Source organism: Pseudophryne corroboree (assembly GCF_028390025.1).
Source record: "Pseudophryne corroboree isolate aPseCor3 chromosome 3 unlocalized genomic scaffold, aPseCor3.hap2 SUPER_3_unloc_45, whole genome shotgun sequence".
Taxonomy (NCBI): Eukaryota; Metazoa; Chordata; class Amphibia; order Anura; family Myobatrachidae; genus Pseudophryne; species Pseudophryne corroboree.
Window position 1 is genome coordinate 471,083 of NW_026967536.1, and position 27,018 is coordinate 498,100.

Below are 27,018 nucleotides of genomic sequence, written 5' to 3' on the forward strand. Positions count from 1 at the left end.
TCACCCTCACCATGTCACCCACTATCCCCCGTCACCCTCACCATGTCAACCGCTATCCACCCGTCACCCGCTATCCACCTGTCACCCGCTATCCCACCTGTTACCCTCACCATGTCACCCGCTATCCACCTGGCACCCTCACCATGTCACCCGCTGCCCCCGTCACCCTCACCATGTCACCCGCTATCCCCCTGTCACCCTGACCATGTCACCCGCTATCCCCCTGTCACCCTGACCATGTCACCCGCTATCCACCCGTCACCCTCACCATGTCACCCGCTATCCACCTCTCACCCGCTATCCCACCTGTCACCATCACCATGTCACCCGCTATCCCCCCGTCACCCTCACCATGTCACCCGCTATCCCCCCGTCACCCTCACCATGTCACACGCTATCCACCTGTCACCCTCACCATGTCACACGCTATCCACCTGTCACCCTCACCATGTCACACGCTATCCACCTGTCACCCTCACCATGTCACCCACTATCCCCCGTCACCCTCACCATGTCACCCGCTATCCACCTGTCACCCTCACCATGTCACCCACTATCCCCCGTCACCCTCACCATGTCAACCGCTATCCACCCGTCACCCGCTATCCACCTGTCACCCGCTATCCCACCTGTTACCCTCACCATGTCACCCGCTATCCACCTGGCACCCTCACGATGTCACCCGCTGCCCCCGTCACCCTCACCATGTCACCCGCTATCCCCCTGTCACCCTGACCATGTCACCCGCTATCCCCCTGTCACCCTGACCATGTCACCCGCTATCCACCCGTCACCCTCACCATGTCACCCGCTATCCACCTCTCACCCGCTATCCCACCTGTCACCATCACCATGTCACCCGCTATCCCCCCGTCACCCTCACCATGTCACCCGCTATCCCCCTGTCACCCTCACCATGTCACCCGCTACCCCAGTCACCCTCACCATGTCACCCGCTATCCCCCTGTCACCCTCACCATGTCACCCACTATCCCCCGTCACCCTCACCATGTCACCCGCTATCCACCTGTCACCCTCACCATGTCACCCACTATCCCCCGTCACCCTCACCATGTCAACCGCTATCCACCCGTCACCCGCTATCCACCTGTCACCCGCTATCCCACCTGTTACCCTCACCATGTCACCCGCTATCCACCTGGCACCCTCACCATGTCACCCGCTGCCCCCGTCACCCTCACCATGTCACCCGCTATCCCCCTGTCACCCTGACCATGTCACCCGCTATCCCCCTGTCACCCTGACCATGTCACCCGCTATCCACCCGTCACCCTCACCATGTCACCCGCTATCCACCTCTCACCCGCTATCCCACCTGTCACCATCACCATGTCACCCGCTATCCCCCGTCACCCTCACCATGTCACCCGCTATCCCCCTGTCACCCTCACCATGTCACCCGCTACCCCAGTCACCCTCACCATGTCACCCGCTATCCACCTGTCACCCTCACCATGTCACCCACTATCCACCTGTCACCCTGACCATGTCACCCGCTATCCACCTGTCACCCTGACCATGTCACCCGCTATCCACCTGTCACCCTGACCATGTCACCCGCTATCCACCTGTCACCCTGACCATGTCACCCGCTATCCACCCGTCACCCTCACCATGTCACCCGCTATCCACCTGTCACCCTGACCATGTCACCCGCTATCCACCCGTCACCCTCACCATGTCACCCGCTATCCTACCTGTCACCATCACCATGTCACCCGCTATCCCCCGTCACCCTCACCATGTCACCCGCTATCCACCTGTCACCATCACCATGTCACCCACTATCCCCCGTCACCCTCACCATGTCATCCGCTATCCACCAGTCACCCTGACCATGTCACCCGCTATCCACCCGTCACCCTCACCATGTCACCCGCTATCCACCTGTCACCCTGACCATGTCACCCGCTATCCACCCGTCACCCTCACCATGTCACCCGCTATCCTACCTGTCACCATCACCATGTCACCCGCTATCCACCTGTCACCCTCACCATGTCACCCACTATCCCCCGTCACCCTCACCATGTCAACCGCTATCCACCCGTCACCCGCTATCCAACTGTCACCCGCTATCCCACCTGTTACCCTGACCATGTCACCCGCTATCCACCCGTCACCCTCACCATGTCACCCGCTATCCTACCTGTCACCATCACCATGTCACCCGCTATCCCCCGTCACCCTCACCATGTCACCCGCTATCCACCTGTCACCCTCACCATGTCACCCACTATCCCCCGTCACCCTCACCATGTCAACCGCTATCCACCCGTCACCCTCACCATGTCACCCGCTATCCACATGTCACCCGCTATCCCACCTGTCACCATCACCATGTCACCCGCTATCCCCCCGTCACCCTCACCATGTCACCCGCTATCCCCCTGTCACCCTCACCATGTCACCCGCTACCCCAGTCACCCTCACCATGTCACCCGCTATCCACCTGTCACCCTCACCATGTCACCCACTATCCCCCGTCACCCTCACCATGTCACCCGCTATCCACCTGTCACCCTCACCATGTCACCCACTATCCCCCGTCACCCTCACCATGTCATCCGCTATCCACCTGTCACCCTGACCATGTCACCCGCTATCCACCTGTCACCCTGACCATGTCACCCGCTATCCACCCGTCACCCTCACCATGTCACCCGCTATCCACCTGTCACCCTGACCATGTCACCCGCTATCCACCCGTCACCCTCACCATGTCACCCGCTATCCACCCGTCACCCTCACCATGTCACCCGCTATCCTACCTGTCACCATCACCATGTCACCCGCTATCCCCCGTCACCCTCACCATGTCACCCGCTATCCTACCTGTCACCATCACCATGTCACCCGCTATCCCCCGTCACCCTCACCATGTCACCCGCTATCCACCTGTCACCCTCACCATGTCACCCACTATCCCCCGTCACCCTCACCATGTCATCCGCTATGCACCTGTCACCCTGACCATGTCACCCGCTATCCACCTGTCACCCTCACCATGTCACCCACTATCCCCCGTCACCCTCACCATGTCACCCGCTATCCACCTGTCACCCTCACCATGTCACCCACTATCCCCCGTCACCCTCACCATGTCAACCGCTATCCACCCGTCACCCGCTATCCACCTGTCACACGCTATCCCACCTGTTACCCTCACCATGTCACCCGCTATCCACCTGGCACCCTCACCATGTCACCCGCTGCCCCCGTCACCCTCACCATGTCACCCGCTATCCCCCTGTCACCCTGACCATGTCACCCGCTATCCCCCTGTCACCCTGACCATGTCACCCGCTATCCACCCGTCACCCTCACCATGTCACCCGCTATCCACCTCTCACCCGCTATCCCACCTGTCACCATCACCATGTCACCCGCTATCCCCCCGTCACCCTCACCATGTCACCCGCTATCCCCCTGTCACCCTCACCATGTCACCCGCTACCCCAGTCACCCTCACCATGTCACCCGCTATCCACCTGTCACCCTCACCATGTCACCCACTATCCCCCGTCACCCTCACCATATCACCCGCTATCCACCTGTCACCCTCACCATGTCACCCACTATCCCCCGTCACCCTCACCATGTCATCCGCTATCCACCTGTCACCCTGACCATGTCACCCGCTATCCACCTGTCACCCTGACCATGTCACCCGCTATCCACCTGTCACCCTGACCATGTCACCCGCTATCCACCCGTCACCCTCACCATGTCACCCGCTATCCACCTGTCACTCTGACCATGTCACCCGCTATCCACCCGTCACCCTCACCATGTCACCCGCTATCCTACCTGTCACCATCACCATGTCACCCGCTATCCCCCGTCACCCTCACCATGTCACCCGCTATCCACCTGTCACCCTCACCATGTCACCCACTATCCCCCGTCACCCTCACCATGTCATCCGCTATCCACCTGTCACCCTGACCATGTCACCCGCTATCCACCCGTCACCCTCACCATGTCACCCGCTATCCACCTGTCACCCTCACCATGTCACCCGCTATCCACCCGTCACCCTCACCATGTCACCCGCTATCCTACCTGTCACCATCACCATGTCACCAGCTATCCACCTGTCACCCTCACCATGTCACCCACTATCCCCCGTCACCCTCACCATGTCAACCGCTATCCACCCGTCACCCGCTATCCACCTGTCACCCGCTATCCCACCTGTTACCCTGACCATGTCACCCGCTATCCACTTGTCACCCGCTATCCTACCTGTCACCATCACCATGTCACCCGCTATCCCCCGTCACCCTCACCATGTCACCCGCTATCCACCTGTCACCCTCACCATGTCACCCACTATCCCCCGTCACCCTCACCATGTCAACCGCTATCCACCCGTCACCCTCACCATGTCACCCGCTATCCACATGTCACCCGCTATCCCACCTGTCACCATCACCATGTCACCCGCTATCCCCCCGTCACCCTCACCATGTCACCCGCTATCCCCCTGTCACCCTCACCATGTCACCCGCTACCCCAGTCACCCTCACCATGTCACCCGCTACCCCAGTCACCCTCACCATGTCACCCGCTATCCACCTGTCACCCTCACCATGTCACCCACTATCCCCCGTCACCCTCACCATGTCACCCGCTATCCACCTGTCACCCTCATCATGTCACCCACTATCCCCCGTCACCCTCACCATGTCATCCGCTATCCACCTGTCACCCTGACCATGTCACCCGCTATCCACCTGTCACCCTGACCATGTCACCCGCTATCCACCCGTCACCCTCACCATGTCACCCGCTATCCACCTGTCACCCTGACCATGTCACCCGCTATCCACCCGTCACCCTCACCATGTCACCCGCTATCCTACCTGTCACCATCACCATGTCACCCGCTATCCCCCGTCACCCTCACCATGTCACCCGCTATCCACCTGTCACCCTCACCATGTCACCCACTATCCCCCGTCACCCTCACCATGTCACCCGCTATCCACCTGTCACCCTCACCATGTCACCCGCTATCCACCCGCTATCCACCTGTCACCCTGACCATGTCACCCGCTATCCACCCGTCACCCTCACCATGTCACCCGCTATCCTACCTGTCACCATCACCATGTCACCCGCTATCCCCCGTCACACTCACCATGTCAACCGCTATACACCCGTCACCCGCTATCCACCTGTCACCCGCTATCCCACCTGTTACCCTGACCATGTCACCCGCTATCCACCCGTCACCCTCACCATGTCACCCGCTATCCTACCTGTCACCATCACCATGTCACCCGCTATCCCCCGTCACCCTCACCATGTCACCCGCTATCCACCTGTCACCCACTATCCCCCGTCACCCTCACCATGTCATCCGCTATCCACCTGTCACCCTGACCATGTCACCCGCTATCCACCCGTCACCCTCACCATGTCACCCGCTATCCACCTGTCACCCTGACCATGTCACCCGCTATCCACCCGTCACCCTCACCATGTCACCCGCTATCCTACCTGTCACCATCACCATGTCACCCGCTATCCCCCGTCACCCTCACCATGTCAACCGCTATACACCCGTCACCCGCTATCCACCTGTCACCCGCTATCCCACCTGTTACCCTGACCATGTCACCCGCTATCCACCCGTCACCCTCACCATGTCACCCGCTATCCTACCTGTCACCCTCACCATGTCACCCGCTATCCCCCGTCACCCTCACCATGTCACCCGCTATCCACCCGTCACCCTCACCATGTCACCCACTATCCCCCGTCACCCTCACCATTTCACCCGCTATCCACCTGTCACCCGCTATCCCACCTGTCACCCTCACAATGTCACCCGCTATCCACCTGTCACCCTCACCATGTCACCCACTATCCCCCGTCACCCTCACCATGTCACCCGCTATCCTACCTGTCACCCTCACCATGTCACCCACTATCCCCCGTCACCCTCACCATGTCAACCGCTATCCACCCGTCACCCTCACCATGTCACCCGCTATCCACATGTCACCCGCTATCCCACCTGTTACCCTCACCATGTCACCCGCTATCCACCTGGCACCCTCACCATGTCACCCGCTGCCACCGTCACCCTCACCATGTCACCCGCTATCCCCCTGTCACCCTGACCATGTCACCCGCTATCCACCCGTCACCCTCACCATGTCACCCGCTATCCACCTCTCACCCGCTATCCCACCTGTCACCATCACCAGGTCACCCGCTATCCCCCCGTCACCCTCACCATGTCACCCGCTATCCCCCTGTCACCCTCACCATGTCACCCGCTATCCCCCTGTCACCCTCACCATGTCACCCGCTACCCCAGTCACCCTCACCATGTCACCCGCTATCCCACCTGTCACCCTCACAATGTCACCCGCTATCCACCTGTCACCCACTATCCCCCGTCACCCTCACCATGTCACCCGCTATCCACCTGTCACCCTCACCATGTCACCCACTATCCCCCGTCACCCTCACCATGTCAACCGCTATCCACCCGTCACCTCACCATGTCATCCGCTATCCACCTGTCACCCTCACCATGTCACCCACTATCCCCCGTCACCCTCACCATGTCACCCGCTATCCACCTGTCACCCTCACCATGTCACCCACTATCCCCCGTCACCCTCACCATGTCACCCGCTATCCACCCGTCACCCTCACCATGTCACCCAGTATCCCCCGTCACCCTCACCATGTCATCCGCTATCCACCTGTCACCCTGACCATGTCACCCACTATCCACCAGTCACCCACTATCCCCCGTCACCCTCACCATGTCACCCGCTATCCACCTGTCACCCGCTATCCCACCTGTCACCCTCACAATGTCACCCGCTATCCACCTGTCACCCTCACCATGTCACCCACTATCCCCCGTCACCCTCACCATGTCACCCGCTATCCACCTGTCACCCTCACCATGTCACCCACTATCCCCCGTCACCCTCACCATGTCACCCGCTATCCACCCGTCACCCGCTATCCACCTGTCACCCGCTATCCCACCTGTTACCCTCACCATGTCACCCGCTATCCACCTGGCACCCTCACCATGTCACCCGCTGCCCCCGTCACCCTCACCATGTCACCCGCTATCTCCCTGTCACCCTCACCATGTCACCCGCTATCCCCGTCACCCTCACCATGTCGACCACTATCCACCCGTCACCTCACCATGTCATCCGCTATCCACCTGTCACCCTCACCATGTCACCCACTATCCCCCTTCACCCTCACCATGTCACCCGCTATCCACCTGTCACCCTCACCATGTCACCCACTATCCCCCGTCACCCTCACCATGGCACCCGCTATCCACCTGTCACCCTCACCATGTCACCCACTATCCCCCGTCACCCTCACCATGTCATCCGCTATCCACCTGTCACCCTGACCATGTCACCCGCTATCCACCCGTCACCCTCACCATGTCACCCGCTATCCACCTGTCACCCTGACCATGTCACCCGCTATCCACCCGTCACCCTCACCATGTCACCCGCTATCCTACCTGTCACCATCACCATGTCACCCGCTATCCCCCGTCACCCTCACCATGTCACCCGCTATCCACCCGTCACCCTCACCATGTCACCCACTATCCCCCGTCACCCGCTATCCCACCTGTCACCCTCACAATGTCACCCGCTATCCACCTGTCACCCTCACCATGTCACCCACTATCCCCCGTCACCCTCACCATGTCACCCGCTATCCACCTGTCACCCTCACCATGTCACCCACTATCCCCCGTCACCCTCACCATGTCAACCGCTATCCACCCGTCACCCTCACCATGTCACCCACTATCCCCCGTCACCCTCACCATGTCAACCGCTATCCACCCGTCACCCTCACCATGTCACCCGCTATCCACCTGGCACCCTCACCATGTCACCCGCTGCCACCGTCACCCTGACCATGTCACCCGCTATCCCCCTGTCACCCTGACCATGTCACCCGCTATCCACCCGTCACCCTCACCATGTCACCCGCTATCCACCTCTCACCCGCTATCCCACCTGTCACCATCACCATGTCACCCACTATCCCCACGTCACCCTCACCATGTCACCCGCTATCCCCCTGTCACCCTCACCATGTCACCCGCTATCCCCCTGTCACCCTCACCATGTCACCCGCTACCCCAGTCACCCTCACCATGTCACCCGCTATCCCCCTGTCACCCTCACCATGTCACCCGCTATCCCCGTCACCCTCACCATGTCGACCACTATCCACCCGTCACCTCACCATGTCATCCGCTATCCACCTGTCACCCTCACCATGTCACCCACTATCCCCCGTCACCCTCACCATGTCACCCGCTATCCACCTGTCACCCTCACCATGTCACCCAGTATCCCCCGTCACCCTCACCATGTCATCCGCTATCCACCTGTCACCCTGACCATGTCACCCACTATCCACCAGTCACCCACTATCCCCCGTCACCCTCACCATGTCACCCGCTATCCACCTGTCACCCGCTATCCCACCTGTCACCCTCACAATGTCACCCGCTATCCACCTGTCACCCTCACCATGTCACCCACTATCCCCCGTCACCCTCACCATGTCACCCGCTATCCACCTGTCACCCTCACCATGTCACCCACTATCCCCCGTCACCCTCACCATGTCACCCGCTATCCACCCGTCACCCGCTATCCACCTGTCACCCGCTATCCCACCTGTTACCCTGACCATGTCACCCGCTATCCACCCGTCACCCTCACCATGTCACCCGCTATCCTACCTGTCACCATCACCATGTCACCCGCTATCCACCTGTCACCCTCACCATGTCACCCACTATCCCCCGTCACCCTCACCATGTCAACCGCTATCCACCCGTCACCCGCTATCCACCTGTCACCCGCTATCCCACCTGTTACCCTGACCATGTCACCCGCTATCCACCCGTCACCCTCACCATGTCACCCGCTATCCTACCTGTCACCATCACCATGTCACCCGCTATCCCCCGTCACCCTCACCATGTCACCCGCTATCCACCCGTCACCCTCACCATGTCACCCGCTATCCACCTGTCACCCGCTATCCCACCTGTCACCCTCACAATGTCACCCGCTATCCACCTGTCACCCTCACCATGTCACCCACTATCCCCCGTCACCCTCACCATGTCACCCGCTATCCACCTGTCACCCTCACCATGTCACCCACTATCCCCCGTCACCCTCACCATGTCAACCGCTATCCACCCGTCACCCTCACCATGTCACCCGCTATCCACATGTCACCCGCTATCCCACCTGTTACCCTCACCATGTCACCCGCTATCCACCTGGCACCCTCACCATGTCACCCGCTGCCACCGTCACCCTCACCATGTCACCCGCTATCCCCCTGTCACCCTGACCATGTCACCCGCTATCCACCCGTCACCCTCACCATGTCACCCGCTATCCACCTCTCACCCGCTATCCCACCTGTCACCATCACCATGTCACCCGCTATCCCCCCGTCACCCTCACCATGTCACCCGCTATCCCCCTGTCACCCTCACCATGTCACCCGCTACCCCAGTCACCCTCACCATGTCACCCACTATCCCCCTGTCACCCTCACTATGTCCCCCGTCACCCTCACCATGTCACCCGCTACCCCCCCTGTCACCCTCACCATGTCACCCGCTATCTCCCTGTCACCCTCACCATGTCACCCGCTATCCCCCTGTCACCCACACCATGTCACCCGCTATCCCCCTGTCACCCTCACCATGTCACCCACTATCCCCCGTCAACCTCACCATGTCTCCCCCTGTCACCCTCACCATGTCATCCCCTATCCCGCTGTCACCCTCACCATGTCACCCCCTAACCCCGTCACCCTCACCATGTCACCCTCTATCCCCCTGTCACCCTCACCATGTCGCCCGCTATCCCCCCTGTCACCCTCACCATGTCACCCGCTATCCCGCTGTCACCCTCACCATGTCGCCCGCTATCCCCCCTGTCACCCTCACCATGTCACCCGCTATCCCCCTGTCACCCTCACCATGTCACCCACTATCCCCCGTCAACCTCACCATGTCTCCCCCTGTCACCCTCACCATGTCATCCCCTATCCCGCTGTCACCCTCACCATGTCACCCGCTATCCCCCCTGTCACCCTCACCATGTCACCCCCATCCCGCTGTCACCCTCACCATGTCACCCGCTAACCCCCTGTCACCCTCACCATGTCACCCGCTATCCCCCCTGTCACCCTCACCATGTCACCCGCTATCCCGCTGTCACCCTCACCATGTCACCTGCTATCCCCTCTGTCACCCTCACCATGTCACGTGCTATCCCCCCTGTCACCCTCACCATCTCACCCACTATCCCCCTGTCACCCTAACCATGTCGCCCACTATCCCCCTGTCACCCTCACCATTTCGCCCACTATCCCCCGGACACCCTCACCATGTCATCCACTATCTCCCTGTCACTGTCACCATGTCACCCACTATCCACCCATCACCCTCACCATGTCACCCACTATCTCCCTGTCACCCTCACCATGTCACCCACTATCTCCCTGTCTCTCTCACCATCACACCCACTATCACCTGTCACCCTCACCATGTCACCCGTTATCCCCCTGTCACCCTCACCATGTCACCCACTATCTCCCTGTCACTCTCTCTCCCTGTAACTCTCTCTCCCTGTCACCCACTATCTCCATCACCTAGTATCTCCCTGTCGCCCTCACCATGTTACCCACTATCCACCTGTCACCCATTATCTCCGTCATTCTCTCTCCCTGTAACTCTCTCTCCCTGTCACCCACTATTTCCATCACCTAGTACAGTGGTTTCCAAACTTTTTTGTATCACGGCGCCCTAGAATATCAGAATTTTTTTCACAGCACCCCTAGGCCAAAAATTTCTTATTGAGAAATTTAGAAAGAAATATTACATTAGTAGATCCCGTTTATATGTCATCCTTAGGGTCAGTTGTGTGGTGAGGGACAAGATTTGCTTCTGTTTAGCCACATATTTTATGACTGGCAGCCACCAGCACTGGTTTTGCCTATTATATTGACCATAAATAATTTGAATTGGTCCTGGACCACCAACCCAGGGCACTCCTGCAAGTGTCCCGGGGCACCCCAGGGAGCCACGGCACACAGTTTGGGAACCCCTGACCTAATATCTCCCTGTCTCCCTCACCATGTCACCCACTATTTTTCTGTCACCCAATGTCTTTCTGTCACACACTATTTCCCTGACACTTTCTATCTCCCTGTCACACCTCCTTGCTGAGAAGTGCTGGTGTTGCTGCCGGCTGCCAGCGCTTGTCACTCTGACAGGCAGCAGCTGCGTCGGCAACATGAAAAGCGGCCTCCCCCTCTCTGCCTCCTTACTGAGGGAGCCTCACTGTCGTGCCTGTTGCTGCATGAAGAGATGTGCCACTCACCCGCCCAGGAAGACCACACTATCTCAGGAAGCTCTAGGTACTTTCCGAGTCCCGAGCTCCGCCTCCCCAGTGGGCTGCTCTAAATCAAAGGGATCTCCGCAGCACACAGACAGAATCCCACGTGTGACGGGCTGCTGCCTCTTCCTAAAGAAGAGAGGAGGCGCTACTTACATTCCAAATATATGGTAATCAGCAGTCGGGGGGGGGGGGGGGGGCGGGGGGGCGTAGTGGCTCTCCGTATGTTATAATCTGTATGTGAATGTTTAATCCACACTTGGATTTAGAGTATTTTATTTATTTTGAGGCCCCTTCCCTCACTTTCCTTGTAAGTCCACCCTCAGTGCCCCTGCATTCACCCTCCCTTTAACACCCCATCAGTGCCCATGCCCTCACCCTCCATGTAACTCCCCTTCAGTGTCCCTACCCTCACCTGCCATGAAACTCCCCGTCAGCGTCCCTGCCCTCACCCTTCATGTAGCTCATACCTGCCTACCTACCCTCTCCATGAGGGAGAAAATGCTCTGCTCCTGGACTTTCCTGGTAATGTATGATTGCCATCACCTGTGGTGAAACACCTTTCTTATCAATTACCCAGCTCACCACAGGTGATGGCAATCATACATTACCAGGAGAGTCCAGGAACAGAGCATTTTCTCTATCGTCCTAGTGGATGCTGGGGTTCCTGAAAGGACCATGGGGAATAGCGGCTCCGCAGGAGACAGGGCACAAAAGTAAAGCTTTCCGATCAGGTGGTGTGCACTGGCTCCTCCCCCTATGACCCTCCTCCAGACTCCAGTTAGATTTTTGTGCCCGGCCGAGAAGGGTGCAATCTGGGTGGCTCTCCTAAAGAGCTGCTTAGAGAAAGTTTAGCTTAGGTTTTTTATTTTACAGTGATTCCTGCTGGCAACAGGATCACTGCAACGAGGGACAGAGGGGAGAAGAAGTGAACTCACCTGCGTGCAGGATGGATTGGCTTCTTGGCTACTGGACATCAGCTCCAGAGGGACGATCACAGGTACAGCCTGGATGGTCACCGGAGCCGCGCCGCCGGCCCCCTTGCAGATGCTGAAGTAAGAAGAGGTCCAGAATCGGCGGCTGAAGACTCCTGCAGTCTTCTAAAGGTAGCGCACAGCACTGCAGCTGTGCGCCATTTTCCTCTCAGCACACTTCACACGTAGTCACTGAGGGTGCAGGGCGCTGGGGGGGGGGGGGGCGCCCTGGGAGGCAAATGAAAACCTATTAAAAGGCTAAAAATACCTCACATATAGCCCCCAGAGGCTATATGGAGATATTTAACCCCTGCCTGTATTCACAAAATAGCGGGAGACGAGCCCGCCGAAAAAGGGGCGGGGCCTATCTCCTCAGCACACGGCGCCATTTCCTCTCACAGCTCCGCTGGTCAGGACGGCTCCCAGGTCTCTCCCCTGCACTGCACTACAGAAACAGGGTAAAACAGAGAGGGGGGGCAAATTTAATGGCAATATTTTGATATATATAAAGCAGCTATAAGGGAGCACTTATTATAAAGCTATCCCTGTCATATATAGCGCTTTTTGGTGTGTGCTGGCAGACTCTCCCTCTGTCTCCCCAAAGGGCTAGTGGGTCCTGTCTTCGTTAGAGCATTCCCTGTGTGTCTGCTGTGTGTCGGTACGTGTGTGTCGACATGTATGAGGACGATATTGGTGTGGAGGCGGAGCAATTGCCAAATATGGGGATGTCACCTCCTAGGGGGTCGACACCAGAATGGATGCCTTTATTTGTGGAATTACGGGATAGCGTCAACTCGCTTAAGCAGTCGTTTGACGACATGAGGCGGCCGGACAATCAATTAGTGCCTGTCCAGGCGCCTCAAACACCGTCAGGGGCTGTAAAACGCCCTTTGCCTTAGTCGGTCGACACAGACCCAGACACAGGCACTGATTCCAGTGGTGACGGTGACGAATCAACCGTATTTTCCAGTAGGGCCACACGTTATATGATTTTGGCAATGAAGGAGGCGTTACATTTAGCTGATACTACAGGTACCACTAAACAGGGTATTATGTGGGGTGTGAAAAAACTACCTATAGTTTTTCCTGAATCAGAAGAATTAAATGACGTGTGTGATGAAGCGTGGGTTGCCCCTGATAAAAAGCTGATAATTTCAAAGAAATTATTGGCATTATACCCTTTCCCGCCAGAGGTTAGGGAGCGCTGGGAAACACCTCCTAGGGTGGACAAGGCGCTAACACGCTTATCAAAACAAGTGGCGTTACCTTCTCCTGAGACGGCCGCACTTAAAGATCCATCAGATAGGAGGATGGAAAATATCCAAAAAAGTATATACACACATGCAGGTGTTATACTACGACCAGCTATAGCGACTGCCTGGATGTGCAGTGCTGGGGTAGTTTGGTCAGAGTCCCTGATTGAAAATATTGATACCCTGGACAGGGACAATATTTTACTGTCGTTAGAACAAATAAAGGATGCATTTCTTTATATGCGTGATGCAAAGAGGGATATCTGCACACTGGCATCACGGGTAAGTGCTATGTCCATTTCGGCCAGAAGAGCTTTATGGACGCGACAGTGGACAGGCGATGCGGATTCAAAACGGCATATGGAAGTTTTGCCGTATAAAGGGGAGGAGTTATTTGGAGTCGGTCTATCAGATTTGGTGGCCACGGCTACAGCCGGGAAATCCACCTTTCTACCTCAAGTCACTCCCCAACAGAAAAAGGCACCGACTTTTCAACCGCAGCCCTTTCGTTCCTTTAAAAATAAGAGAGCAAAGGGCTATTCATATCTGCCACGAGGCAGAGGTCGAGGGAAGAAACAGCAACAGGCAGCTCCTTCCCAGGAACAGAAGCCCTCCCCGGCTTCTACAAAAGCCTCAGCATGACGTTGGGGCTTCTCAAGCGGACTCGGGGACGGTGGGAGGTCGTCTCAAAAATTACAGCGCGCAGTGGGCTCACTCGCAGGTAGATCCCTGGATTCTGCAGATAATATCTCAGGGGTACAGGTTGGAATTAGAGACAGATCCACCTCGCCGTTTCCTGAAGTCTGCTTTACCAACGTCCCCTTCCGAAAGGGAGACTGTTTTGGAAGCCATTCACAAGCTGTACTCTCAGCAGGTGATAGTCAAGGTACCTCTTCTACAACAAGGGAAGGGGTATTATTCCACTCTATTTGTGGTACCGAAGCCGGATGGCTCTGTAAGGCCTATTCTAAATCTGAAGTCCTTGAACCTGTACATAAAGAAGTTCAAGTTCAAGATGGAGTCACTCAGAGCAGTGATAGCGAACCTGGAAGAAGGGGACTTTATGGTATCCTTGGACATCAAGGATGCGTATCTCCACGTTCCAATTTACCCCTCACACCAGGGGTACCTCAGGTTCGTTGTACAAAACTGTCACTATCAGTTTCAGACGCTGCCGTTTGGTTTGTCCACGGCACCTCGGGTCTTTACAAAGGTAATGGCCGAGATGATGATTCTTCTTCGAAGAAAAGGCGTATTAATTATCCCATACTTGGACGATCTACTAATAAGGGCAAGGTCCAGAGAACAGCTAGAGATGGGATTAGCACTATCTCAAGAGGTGCTAAAGCAGCACGGATGGATTCTGAATATTCCAAAATCCCAATTAATGCCGACAACTCGTCTGCTGTTCCTAGGGATGATTCTGGACACGGTTCAGAAAAAGGTTTTTCTTCCCGAGGAAAAAGCCAAGGAGTTATCCGACCTGGTCAGGAATCTCCTAAAACCAGGAAAGGTGTCTGTACATCAATGCACAAGAGTCCTGGGAAAAATGGTGGCTTCTTACGAAGCAATTCCATTCGGCAGATTCCATGCAAGAATTTTCCAAAGGGATCTGTTGGACAAATGGTCAGGGTCGCATCTTCAGATGCACCTGCGGATAACCCTGTCTCCAAGGACAAGGGTATCTCTTCTGTGGTGGTTGCAGAGGGCTCATCTATTGGAGGGCCGCAGATTCGGCATACAGGATTGGATCCTGGTGACCACGGACGCCAGCCTGAGAGGCTGGGGAGCAGTCACACAAGGAAGAAACTTCCAGGGAGTGTGGTCGAGCCTGAAAAAGTCTCTTCACATAAACATTCTGGAACTAAGAGCAATCTACAATGCTCTAAGCCAGGCGGAACCTCTGCTTCAAGGAAGACCGGTGTTGATCCAGTCGGACAACATCACGGCAGTCGCCCATGTAAACAGACAGGGCGGCACAAGAAGCAGGAGTGCAATGGCAGAAGCTGCCAGGATCCTTCGCTGGGCGGAGAATCACGTGATAGCACTGTCAGCAGTGTTCATCCCGGGAGTGGACAACTGGGAAGCAGACTTCCTCAGCAGACACGATCTTCACCCGGGAGAGTGGGGACTTCATCCAGAAGTTTTCCACATGCTAATAAACCGTTGGGAAAGACCAATGGTGGACATGATGGCGTCTCGCCTCAACAAAAAACTGGACAGGTATTGCGCCAGGTCAAGAGATCCGCAGGCAATAGCTGTGGACGCGCTGGTAACACCTTGGGTGTACCAGTCGGTGTATGTGTTTCCTCCTCTGCCTCTCATACCAAAGGTATTGAGAATCATACGGCAAAGCGGAGTAAGAACGATACTAGTGGCTCCGGATTGGCCAAGAAGGTCTTGGTACCCGGAACTTCAAGAGATGGTCACGGACGATCCGTGGCCTCTACCTCTAAGACAGGACCTGCTTCAGCAGGGACCGTGTCTATTCCAAGACTTACCGCGGCAGCGTTTGACGGCATGGCGGTTGAACGCCAGATCCTAAAAGGAAAAGGCATTCCAGAAGAAGTCATTCCTACCTTGATTAAGGCAAGAAAGGAAGTCACCGCGAAGCATTATCACCGCATTTGGCGGAAATATGTTGCGTGGTGCGAGGATCGGAGTGCTCCGACGGAGGAATTTCAACTGGGTCGTTTCCTACATTTCCTGCAATCAGGATTGTCTATGGGTCTCAAATTGGGATCTATTAAGGTTCAAATTTCGGCCCTGTCAATATTCTTCCAAAAAGAATTGGCCTCCGTTCCTGAGGTCCAGACTTTTGTCAAAGGAGTACTGCATATACAGCCTCCTGTGGTGCCTCCGGTGGCACCGTGGGATCTAAATGTAGTTTTAGATTTCCTCAAATCCCATTGGTTTGAACCACTAAAAGATGTGGATTTGAAATATCTCACATGGAAAGTGACTATGTTACTGGCCCTGGCGTCCGCCAGGAGAGTATCTGAACTGGCGGCTTTATCTTATAAAAGCCCTTATTTAATTTTCCATTCGGATAGGGCAGAGCTGCGGACGCGTCCGCATTTTCTCCCTAAGGTGGTATCAGCGTTTCACCTGAACCAGCCTATTGTAGTGCCTGCGGCTACAAGCGACTTGGAGGACTCCAAGTTGTTGGACGTTGTCAGAGCTTTAAAAATATACATTTCAAGGACGGCTGGAGTCAGAAAATCTGACTCGCTGTTTATACTGTATGCACCCAACAAGTTGGGTGCGCCTGCTTCTAAGCAGTCGATTGCTCGTTGGATTTGTAACACAATTCAACTTGCACATTCTGTGGCAGGCCTGCCACAGCCTAAATCTGTTAAGGCCCATTCCACAAGGAAGGTGGGCTCATCTTGGGCGGCTGCCCGAGGGGTCTCGGCATTACAACTCTGCCGAGCAGCTACGTGGTCAGGGGAGAACACGTTTGTAAAATTCTACAAATTTGATACCCTGGCAAAAGAGGACCTGGAGTTCTCTCATTCGGTGCTGCAGAGTCATCCGCACTCTCCCGCCCGTTTGGGAGCTTTGGTATAATCCCCATGGTCCTTTCAGGAACCCCAGCATCCACTAGGACGATAGAGAAAATAAGAATTTACTTACCGATAATTCTATTTCTCGGAGTCCGTAGTGGATGCTGGGCGCCCATCCCAAGTGCGGATTATCTGCAATACTTGTACATAGTTATTGTTAACTAATTCGGGTTATTGTTTAGGGAGCCATCTTTCAGAGGCTCCTCTGTTATCATACTGTTAACTGGGTTTAGATCACAAGTTGTACGGTGTGATTGGTGTGGCTGGTATGAGTCTTACCCGGGATTCAAAATCCTCCCTTATTGTGTACGCTCGTCCGGGCACAGTACCTAACTGGAGTCTGGAGGAGGGTCATAGGGGGAGGAGCCAGTGCACACCACCTGATCTGGAAAAGCTTTACTTTTTGTGCCCTGTCTCCTGCGGAGCCGCTATTCCCCATGGTCCTTTCAGGAACCCCAGCATCCACTACGGACTCCGAGAAATAGAATTATCGGTAAGTAAATTCTTATTTTCTCCCTCATGGAGAGGGTCAGGTAGGCAAGTATGATGTAGCTCCCCCCTCAGTGTGCACTCACTCTCCCTCTAACTCCCCCCTCAGCATCCCTACTCTCACCCTCCCTGCAACTCCCCCCCCCCACCCCCCCCCAGCGTCCCAGCCCTCATCCTCCCTCTAACTGCACCCTCAGTGCCCCTGCCCTCACCCAACCTGTAACTCCCCCCTCAGTGCTCCTCACACTCCTTCTAACTCCCTGTCAGCATCCATAGCCTCAGTCTCCCTGTAACTCCCCCTCATCATCCCTGCCCTCATCCTCTCTTTAACTCCCCCCTCAGCATCCCTGCCCTCCCTGTAACTTCCTCTCAGCATTCCTACTCTCACCCCCCCTGTAGCTCCCCCCTCAGCGCCCCAGCCCTCAGCCTCCCTGTAACTCCTCCCTCAGCATCCCTGCCCTCACCCTCCCTGTAACTCTCCCCTCACCATCCCTGCCCTCCCTGTAACTTCCTCTCAGCATCCCTACTCTCACTCCCCCTGTAACTCCCCCCTCAGCATCCCTATTCTCACCCCCCCTGTAACTCCCCCCTCAGCGTCCCAGCCCTCAGCCTCCCTGTAACTCTCCCCTCACCATCCCTGCCCTCCCTGTAACTTCCTCTCAGCATCCCTACTCTCACTCCCCCTGTAACTCCCCCCTCAGCATCCCTATTCTCACCCCCCCTGTAACTCCCCCCTCAGCGTCCCAGCCCTCAGCCTCCCTGTAACTCTCCCCTCACCATCCCTGCCCTCCCTGTAACTTCCTCTCAGCATCCCTACTCTCACCCCCCCTGTAACTCCCCCCTCAGCGTCCCTTGTAACTCCTCCCTCAGCATCCCTGTAACTCCCCCCTCAACATCCCTGCCCTCCCTGTAACTTCCTCCCAGCATCCCTACTCTCACTCCCCCTGTAACTCCCCCCTCAGCATCCCTATTCTCACCCCCCCTGTAACTCCCCCCCACCCCCCTCAGCATCCCAGTCCTCACTTTCCCTGTAACTCTCCCCTCAACATCCCTGCCCTCCCTGTAACTTCCTCTCAGCATCCCTACTCTCACCCCCCCTGTAACTCCCCCCTCAGCATCCCTATTCTCACCCCCCCTGTAACTCCCCCTCCCCCCCCCCCCCTCAGCATCCCAGCCCTCACCCTCCCTGTAACTCCCCCCTCAACATCCCTGCCCTCACCCTCCCTGTAACTCCCCCCTCAGCGTCCCAGCCCTCAGCCTCCCTGTAACTCTCCCCTCACCATCCCTGCCCTCCCTGTAACTTCCTCTCAGCATCCCTACTCTCACTCCCCCTGTAACTCCCCCCTCAGCATCCCTATTCTCACCCCCCCTGTAACTCTTCCCCCCCCCTCAGCATCCCAGTCCTCACTTTCCCTGTAACTCCCCCCTCAACATCCCTGCCCTCACCCTCCCTGTAACTCCCCCCTCAGCGTCCCAGCCCTCAGCCTCCCTGTAACTCTCCCCTCAGCGTCCCAGCCCTCAGCCTCCCTGTAACTCCTCCCTCAACATCCCTGCCCTCCCTGTAACTCCCTTTCAGCATCCCTGCCCTCACACTCCCTGTAACTCCCAAGGCCACTGCTAAAAGTCACCATGACGCCAGCACTGCACTGGTCATTGCTAGTGCTTGACCTACTCTCTCCCTGCTACATGGGGCACGTGGTGGGAAACTACAGTGGCATGGGTGAGCTGAAGTGCTAAATTTGCTGTTCTGTGTTGAAATAGTAGCCACCTCCAAGGGGAGTGTATATTTGGCGTGCAATTGTGCGGTTGCATGTGTACGCCGAGCTGCTAAAATCTACTAAAATCAACTTTGTGCAGTCTCTGCGCAGCTCAGGACTTACTCCTATAGTGCGATCACATCAGGCTGATCAGGCCGGAGCTGACGTCAGACACCCTCTCTAAAATCGCTTGGGGACACCTGCGATTTTCCGGACACTCCCAGTAAATGGTCAGTTACCACCCACAAATGGCCTCTTCCTGTCAATCACCTTGCGAACGCCCGTGCCAACGGATTTTTCGCATCATCCCCTCGCTGACCAGAGATGCCCTTTGTTGCTGTCCAATGCGCGTGCGCAGTTAATACCTGATTGCCCGCTGTGCGAAAACATACAGCAGCGATCAGATCTGAATGATCCCCTTAGTGTGGATCTGGCCTTCTCAATGTATTTCAGGTGGATCTGGCCTTTAGCGATTCAGCAATTTAGGGGCGCCAAAATGAGATTATATCTTGCCCCCCCAACCTAAAAACGTTCTGACGCCCCTGGTGACATGGATAGGAGAGGAACTATCCCGCTGGCCTAGCTCCTCCCTCCGGTGTCGTGGCTCCTCCCACTGACGTCAAAGGTCCCTTAGGCCACTTGAATCTAGTATCTACCCTCATCCCACCTGTCTCCTGCCCCAACCTCTCCTAACACCCCCTCTCCTGCCCCAACCTTTCCTAATACCCCCTCACCTAATACCCCCTCTCCTGCCCCAACCTCTCCTAACACCCCACTCCTGCCCCAACCTCTCCTAATACCCCCTCACCTAATACCCCCTCTCCTGCCCCAACCTCTCCTAACACCCCCACTCCTGCCCCAACCTTACCTAATACCCCCTCTCCTGCCCCAACCTCTCCTAATACCCCCTCACCTGCCCCCATTCTCTTATAACCCCCATCCTCTCATAATACCCCCTCTCCTGCCCCCATCCTCTCATAATACCCCCTCTCCTGCCCCAACCTCTCCTAACACCCCCACTCCTGCCCCAACCTCTCCTAATACCCCCTCACCTAATACCCCCTCTCCTGCCCCAACCTCTCCTAACACCCCCACTCCTGCCCCAACCTCTCCTAACACCCCCACTCCTGCCCCAACCTCTCCTAACACCCCCTCTCCTGCCCCAACCTTTCCTAATACCCCCTCACCTAATACCCCCTCTCCTACCCCCAACCTCTCCTAATACCCCCTCTCCTGCCCCCATCCTCTCCTAATACCCCCTCTCCTGCCCCATCCTCTCCTAATACCGCCTCTCCTCCCCCCATCCTCTCCTAATACCCCCTCTCCTGCCCCCATTCTCTTCTAACCCCCATCCTCCCCTAATACCCCCTCTCCTGCCCCCATCTTCTCCTAATACCCCCTCTCCTACCCCCAACCTCTCCTAATACCCCCTCTCCTGCCCCAACCTCTCCTAACACCCCCACTCCTGCCCCAACCTCTCCTAATACCCCCTCACCTAATACCCCCTCTCCTGCCCCAACCTCTCCTAACACCCCCACTCCTGCCCCAACCTCACCTAATACCCCCTCTCCTGCCCCAACCTCTCCTAATACCCCCTCTCCTACCCCCAACCTCTCCTAATACCCCCACTCCTGCCCCCATCCTCCCCTAATACCACCTCTCCTGCCCCCTTCCTCTCCTAATACCCCCTCTCCTGCCCCCATCCTCTCCTAATACCCCCTCTCCTGCCCCCATCCTCTCCCAATACCCCCTCTCCTGCCCCAACCTCTCCTAAAACCCCCTCTCCTGCCCCCAACCTCTCCTAATACCCCCACTCCTGCCCCCATCCTCCCCTAATACCCCCTCTCCTGCCCCCATCCTCTGCTAATACCCCATCTTCTGCCCCCAACCTCTCCTAATACCCCCTCTCCTGCCCCCAACCTCTCCTAATACCCCTCTCCTGCCCCCAACCTCTCCTAATACCCCTCTCCTGCCCCCAACCTCTCCTAATACCCCCTCTCCTGCCCCCATCCTCTCCTAATACCCCCTCTCCTGCCCCCATCCTCTCCTAATACCCCCTCTCCTGCCCCCAACCTCTCCTAATACCCCCTCTCCTGCCCCCAACCTCTCCTAACACCCCCACTCCTGCCCCATCCTCTCCTAATACCCCCTCTCCTGCCCCCATCCTCTGCTAATACCCCCTCTCCTGCCCCCAACCTCTCCTAATACCCCCTCTCCTGCCCCCAACCTCTCCTAATACCCTCTCTCCTGCCCCCAACCTCTTGCGTTCTCCTAATGCCCCCTCACCTGCTGCCTCTTACGTTCTCCTAATGCCCCCTCACCTGCTGCCTCTTACGTTCTCCTAATGCCCCCTCACCTGCTGCCTCTGACCTCCTAATGCCCCCTCACCTGCTGCCTCTTACGTTCTCCTAATGCCCCCTCACCTGCTGCCTCTGACCTCCTAATGCCCACTCACCTGCTGTCTCTGACGTTCTCCCAATGCCCCTGTCTGTCACCTACTGCCCCAACATTCTCCTAATGCGTGAATATGAAAGCTGGTGGGTCCTAATGTGCGCAAAATAGCGGCAGCCCACTTGAATAATGCAGACGAAGACCTTCTCCACAATCCCCAATATGCAATATATATGTATACTGTCAAATTCAGAAAAATATCACTCCACACGTTGCCATATTTGCACATCATGCATGTCCCCGCTGCACGTTCATGAGCTCCGCCGTGCGTGCGCATACTCGCCTTTGTGTGCACCCGCAGGCGCACGGTCTGCTCATTTACGGTAGAGTTTATGCTCGTCTAGCGTGCGACTCAATCGTTACATATTTTTACCATATAATGTATTTTGTAGATTATGGTCCCTTTGATAGAATCTGAAAGTTTAGTTAATGTAGCATGTTCATAGACAAAGAGATCCCTCTTTGTTTGATATGAAGGGTCAGACAGGGGTTACACATTGGTGTTTAGTATCCATCGGAAGAGTATTTAATTAGCAATATTCCGGTGTTGGTTTGAAGCAGATTAATCGCTCGTCCGAATAGTTATGGACATAAGAAGTTTATGGACTTTTACTATTATTTGCACTTTATTATCCATGCGGCGGGAAACCTAGTTTCCCACCACCTGAGCAGTTGGAAATAGTCACAGCCCACCTGTATGAATCAACCTATGACCTTTTGTTATAATACAGAGATGAATTCCTGTGTCCAATGAACAATGAGATTGTAGGGACCATTGTACTGTATTGTGTGTAGTGTATATATAGACAAGCCGATCTGATCCAGCTCCCATTCTACTCTACTCTTCACAACGGTTCTCATCACTGATAATCGGGAGCTGGATATCCAGAAAGGCGCATGCGATTATTTCCCTTGTGCGTAAGTTTCTCTGCAACCATATTGTCTTTATTGTTATTGTGAGCCATTTCTCTCCTCTCCTCTTTCTCTCTTTTCTCTTAAATGTAATTGTACTGCTATTGTATTTTATGTGTAGTTATTTGGTTAGGTAATCTGTGTTATTTTGGTAGTGTATCACTTGTACTGTATATTCTTTTGAAATAGAACGTTCATTTAAGGTGTTAGAACCTAAGACCGGTATCTGTGTATTCATTATATTTCTAAGTATTCTCCGAGCGTCGGAGACGCTCGTACATCTTTCAAGTTAATAAGGTTACACTGTGTTACATTTACACCCTATCACTGCACAAAGGTTTACTGCATAAATACATTGTTTATGGTATAGTCATAAAGGTTTAACACTGTGAGCGTCAGCGCCGCTTGTGATCTCCTCGTGGTCCCGAGCGTCCGCTACGCTAATAGCGTATCATTACGTTAGTCGGCAGCCTATAGTGTGCTTGCCTGTCCTCTCTTAGCCGTGAGCGAACATGACGCTCGTGCGTCTCGACCACAGCTAAGCGATTGTTACGCAACGTGCGTACCCTTACGGTATTCCATATGCCAATAGCGTACTGTGTTCTTTGACCTTTTAAAGGGTTTTAAGTAAGATAAATATTCGGCTTTATCAATACCAATTATTTTCACATAGTTGGCGCCTATAGAATATTGCATTCTCCTAATACCCCTTTACCTGCTGCCTCTGACATTCTCTTAATACCCCCTCACCTGCTACACCCTGTCTGTCACCTGCTAACCCTACATTCTCCTAATGCCCCCTCACCTGCTGCTCCTACATTCTCCTAATGCCCCCTTGCCTGCGGCCCCCTGTCTGTCACCTGCTGCCCCTGACATTCTCCTAATGCCCCCTCACCTGCTGCCCCTGACATTCTCCTAATGCCCCCTCACCTGCTGCCCCTGACATTCTCCTAATGCCCCCTCACCTGCTGCCCCCTGTCTGTCCCTCACCTGCTGCCCTTCTAACCTGCCGCTCCCTGTCATTCTCCTGTTGCCCCTTCACCTATCTCCTGCCGCACCCCAGTCTTCTGCCATCAGAGCCATTTCTAGGGCTAGGTGATCTGTGCAATCACACGGGGCGCATGCGGCCGCGGTCTCTTTGAGACAGTATTCCATATCTGGCTGTCCGCATGGAATAATGTTGAAAGTGTCTCACCCAAAATGGCCACCGCCTCAGAGCAGACACTTCACACTGTTTCTAGAGGAGATGGCGACCATTTTTGGAGGGACATTTACAAGACTGGCAGATGCGAACAGCATCCCCACCCGTCTCTCCTGCCGCTCTCATTCTCCAAATAATGGCTGCCGTATCCCATCTCACCCTGCAACCCCCCTTACCTGTGGCCCCCTGCCAGCACTTTCTGCTGCCCCCTACCTGTACCTTCCCAGTCTCCAGCCGCTCCCCACCTGTCTCCTGTTGACCCCCTCACCTACTCCCTTCCTCACCTGCTCTCCTCTCCTCCCCCCCCCCCCCCACATTCAGCCCCCTGCCTGCCATTACCCGTCTCTACTGCAACCCCTCCTCACCTACTGCCTCCCCCCATCCTACCACCTCACTTGCTGCTGCCTGTCTTCTACTACCACCCTTTCCTGCTGCCCCCAGTCTGTTTCCTGCCGACCCTTAACATGCCACCCCATCTGCCCCTGCTGCCGCCTCACCTTCTGACAGCCTGTCTTCTGCTGCCCACCTTCTTGAGGTGAGGGGATCTGGGAGTGTCACAGTAACATCACTTATATCTATAGTAATAATACAGGGACATGACTGGGGAGGTGAAGAGATCTGGGAGTGTATATAATGATATTTGGTGTCTCCCGCATTTCACAGGAATACACAGTAGTGAAGAAGACGCCCAGCTATCCCCACGTGTCAGGAGGACGTAGCAGGACCCAGAGCCCCATCCCGGTGCCTCCACCTCACTCACTGATACATGAGAGAGACAATTACCAGAAGATCCTGGAACTCATCAACAAGATCATTCAGCTGCTGACTGGAGAGGTGAATGCTGGGAATGGGACATTATACAGTAACACCGGGGGATGTGTCTGGGTGATGACTGGAGAGGTGACTGCTGGGAATGGGACATTATACAGTAACACTGGGGGATGTGTCTGGGTGATGATTGGAGAGATGACTGCTGGGAATGGGACATTATACAGTAACACCGGGGGATGTGTCTGGGTGATGACTGGAGAGGTGACTGCTGGGAATGGGGCATTATACAGTAACACCGGGGGATGTGTCTGGGTGATGACTGGAGAGGTGACTGCTGGGAATGGGACATTATACATTAACACCAGGGGACGTGTCTGGGTGATGACTGGAGAGGTGACTGCTGGGAATGGGGCATTATACAGTAACACCAGGGGACGTGTCTGGGTGATAACTGGAGAGGTGACTGCTGGGAATGGGGCATTATACAGTAACACCAGGGGACGTGTCTGGGTGATAACTGGAGAGGTGACTGCTGGGAATGGGGCATTATATAGTAACACCAGGGGATGTGTCTGGGTGATGACTGGAAAGGTGACTGCTGGGAATGGGGCATTATATAGTAACACCAGGGGACGTGTCTGGGTGATGACTGTATCACTGTGTGTCAGGTGCCTATAAGGTGTCAGGATGTCACTGTCTATGTCTCCATGCAGGAGGGGGGAGTATGTAGAGGAACACAGGGGTCTGTACAAGGACGTGATGATGGAGAATCACCGGCCCCTCACATCACTGGGTAAGCGGAGACTGTCATGTATTGTACAGGGGAGAGCAGGTATGGGGGCCCCCTATATATACACATAATCTGATAATCACATATATACACTGTACTCTGTCACTGTGTGTCTCCTACAGATGGGCCTAGTAACAGAGATACCCCAGAGAGATGTCCCCGTCCTCTGTATTCCCAGGATTGTACAGAGGAGAATCACAGGACCCCACAGGAGGATCAGGTAGGTGGGATTTAGGGTCTCCCCAATATACCAAAGTGACCATCACTATATTATCTGTAGAGAAGCTGTGTGTCTTATACACTGATATTATACTGTTTCACCTCAGTTTAATCTGACTGTATTCAAATGTTATAGTGTTTTGTTTTGTTTTAAATCTTTTTAGGTAGAACGTCTGTCTGATATTAAAACAGAAGATATAGAGGGAGAAGAAGAGACGTATGTGACTGAAATAAAGGCAGAAGATATAGAGGTAGAAGAAGAAGAGACGTATGTGACTGATATAAAGGCAGAAGATATAGAGGGAGAAGAAGAGACGTATGTGACGGATATAAAGGCAGAAGATATAGAGGGAGAAGAGACGTATGTGACCGATATAAAGGCAGAAGATATAGAAGGAGAAGAAGAGACGTATGTGACTGATATAAAGACAGAAGATATAGAGGGAGAAGAAGATACGTATGTTACTGATATAAAGGCAGAAGATATAGAGGGAGAAGAAGAGACATATGTGACTGATATAAAGGTAGAAGATATAGAGGGAGAAGAAGAGACGTATGTGACTGATATAAAGGCAGAAGATACAGAGGGAGAAGAAGAGACGTATGTGACTGATATAAAGGCAGAAGATACAGAGGGAGAAGAAGAGACGTATGTGACTGATATAAAGGCAGAAGATACAGAGGGAAAAGAAGAGACGTATATGACTGATATGAAGACAGAAGATATAGAGGGAGAAGAAGAGACGTATGTGAGGGGTGATCAGCAGTGTAAGGAGGAGGAGATCCCTACAGATATCAGCACAGGTGAGTAATAAACACTTATTACAGAAGTCACATATTCTCATTGCTCAGTCACTACAGCAATCTCTTATCCTACACCCTCCTCTGTCAATACAGACTAATGATGGAAATGTATCTGCCCAGTGATGTAGTCTAGGACCATCAGCCCTGTTCTCAGTTGGGTGTTTATAACACAAGGGGCGATATTCAATTGTAATATCGCGCCCGATCTCCCGTCTAAAGTGACAGGAGTTTGCGGGGCGATATTCAATTGTCCTCCATTTTTGGGCATATCGCGCCCATAGCCGTCTGGGTTAGGTATTTAACCCAACTAATGTCATGGGCGCAATCACGAAAAGTTTTGCGCATTTC

At 54.9% G+C, this 27,018-nt stretch overlaps 1 protein-coding gene across 2 annotated transcripts in view; it reads left to right on the forward strand.

Moving 5' to 3' along the window:
* LOC134984262 (zinc finger protein 345-like) overlaps window positions 1–27,018 on the forward strand; it is a 91,866-nt gene that overhangs the window by 48,077 nt on the left and 16,771 nt on the right. For both annotated transcript variants that reach the window (XM_063949887.1, XM_063949886.1), the window contains exons 2-5: window positions 24,750–24,920; window positions 25,571–25,650; window positions 25,770–25,867; window positions 26,031–26,670. In XM_063949887.1, the coding sequence (XP_063805957.1) occupies window positions 25,617–25,650; window positions 25,770–25,867; window positions 26,031–26,670 (772 nt within the window). In that variant the 5' untranslated portion in view covers window positions 24,750–24,920; window positions 25,571–25,616. The remainder of the gene's footprint in view (window positions 1–24,749; window positions 24,921–25,570; window positions 25,651–25,769; window positions 25,868–26,030; window positions 26,671–27,018) is intronic.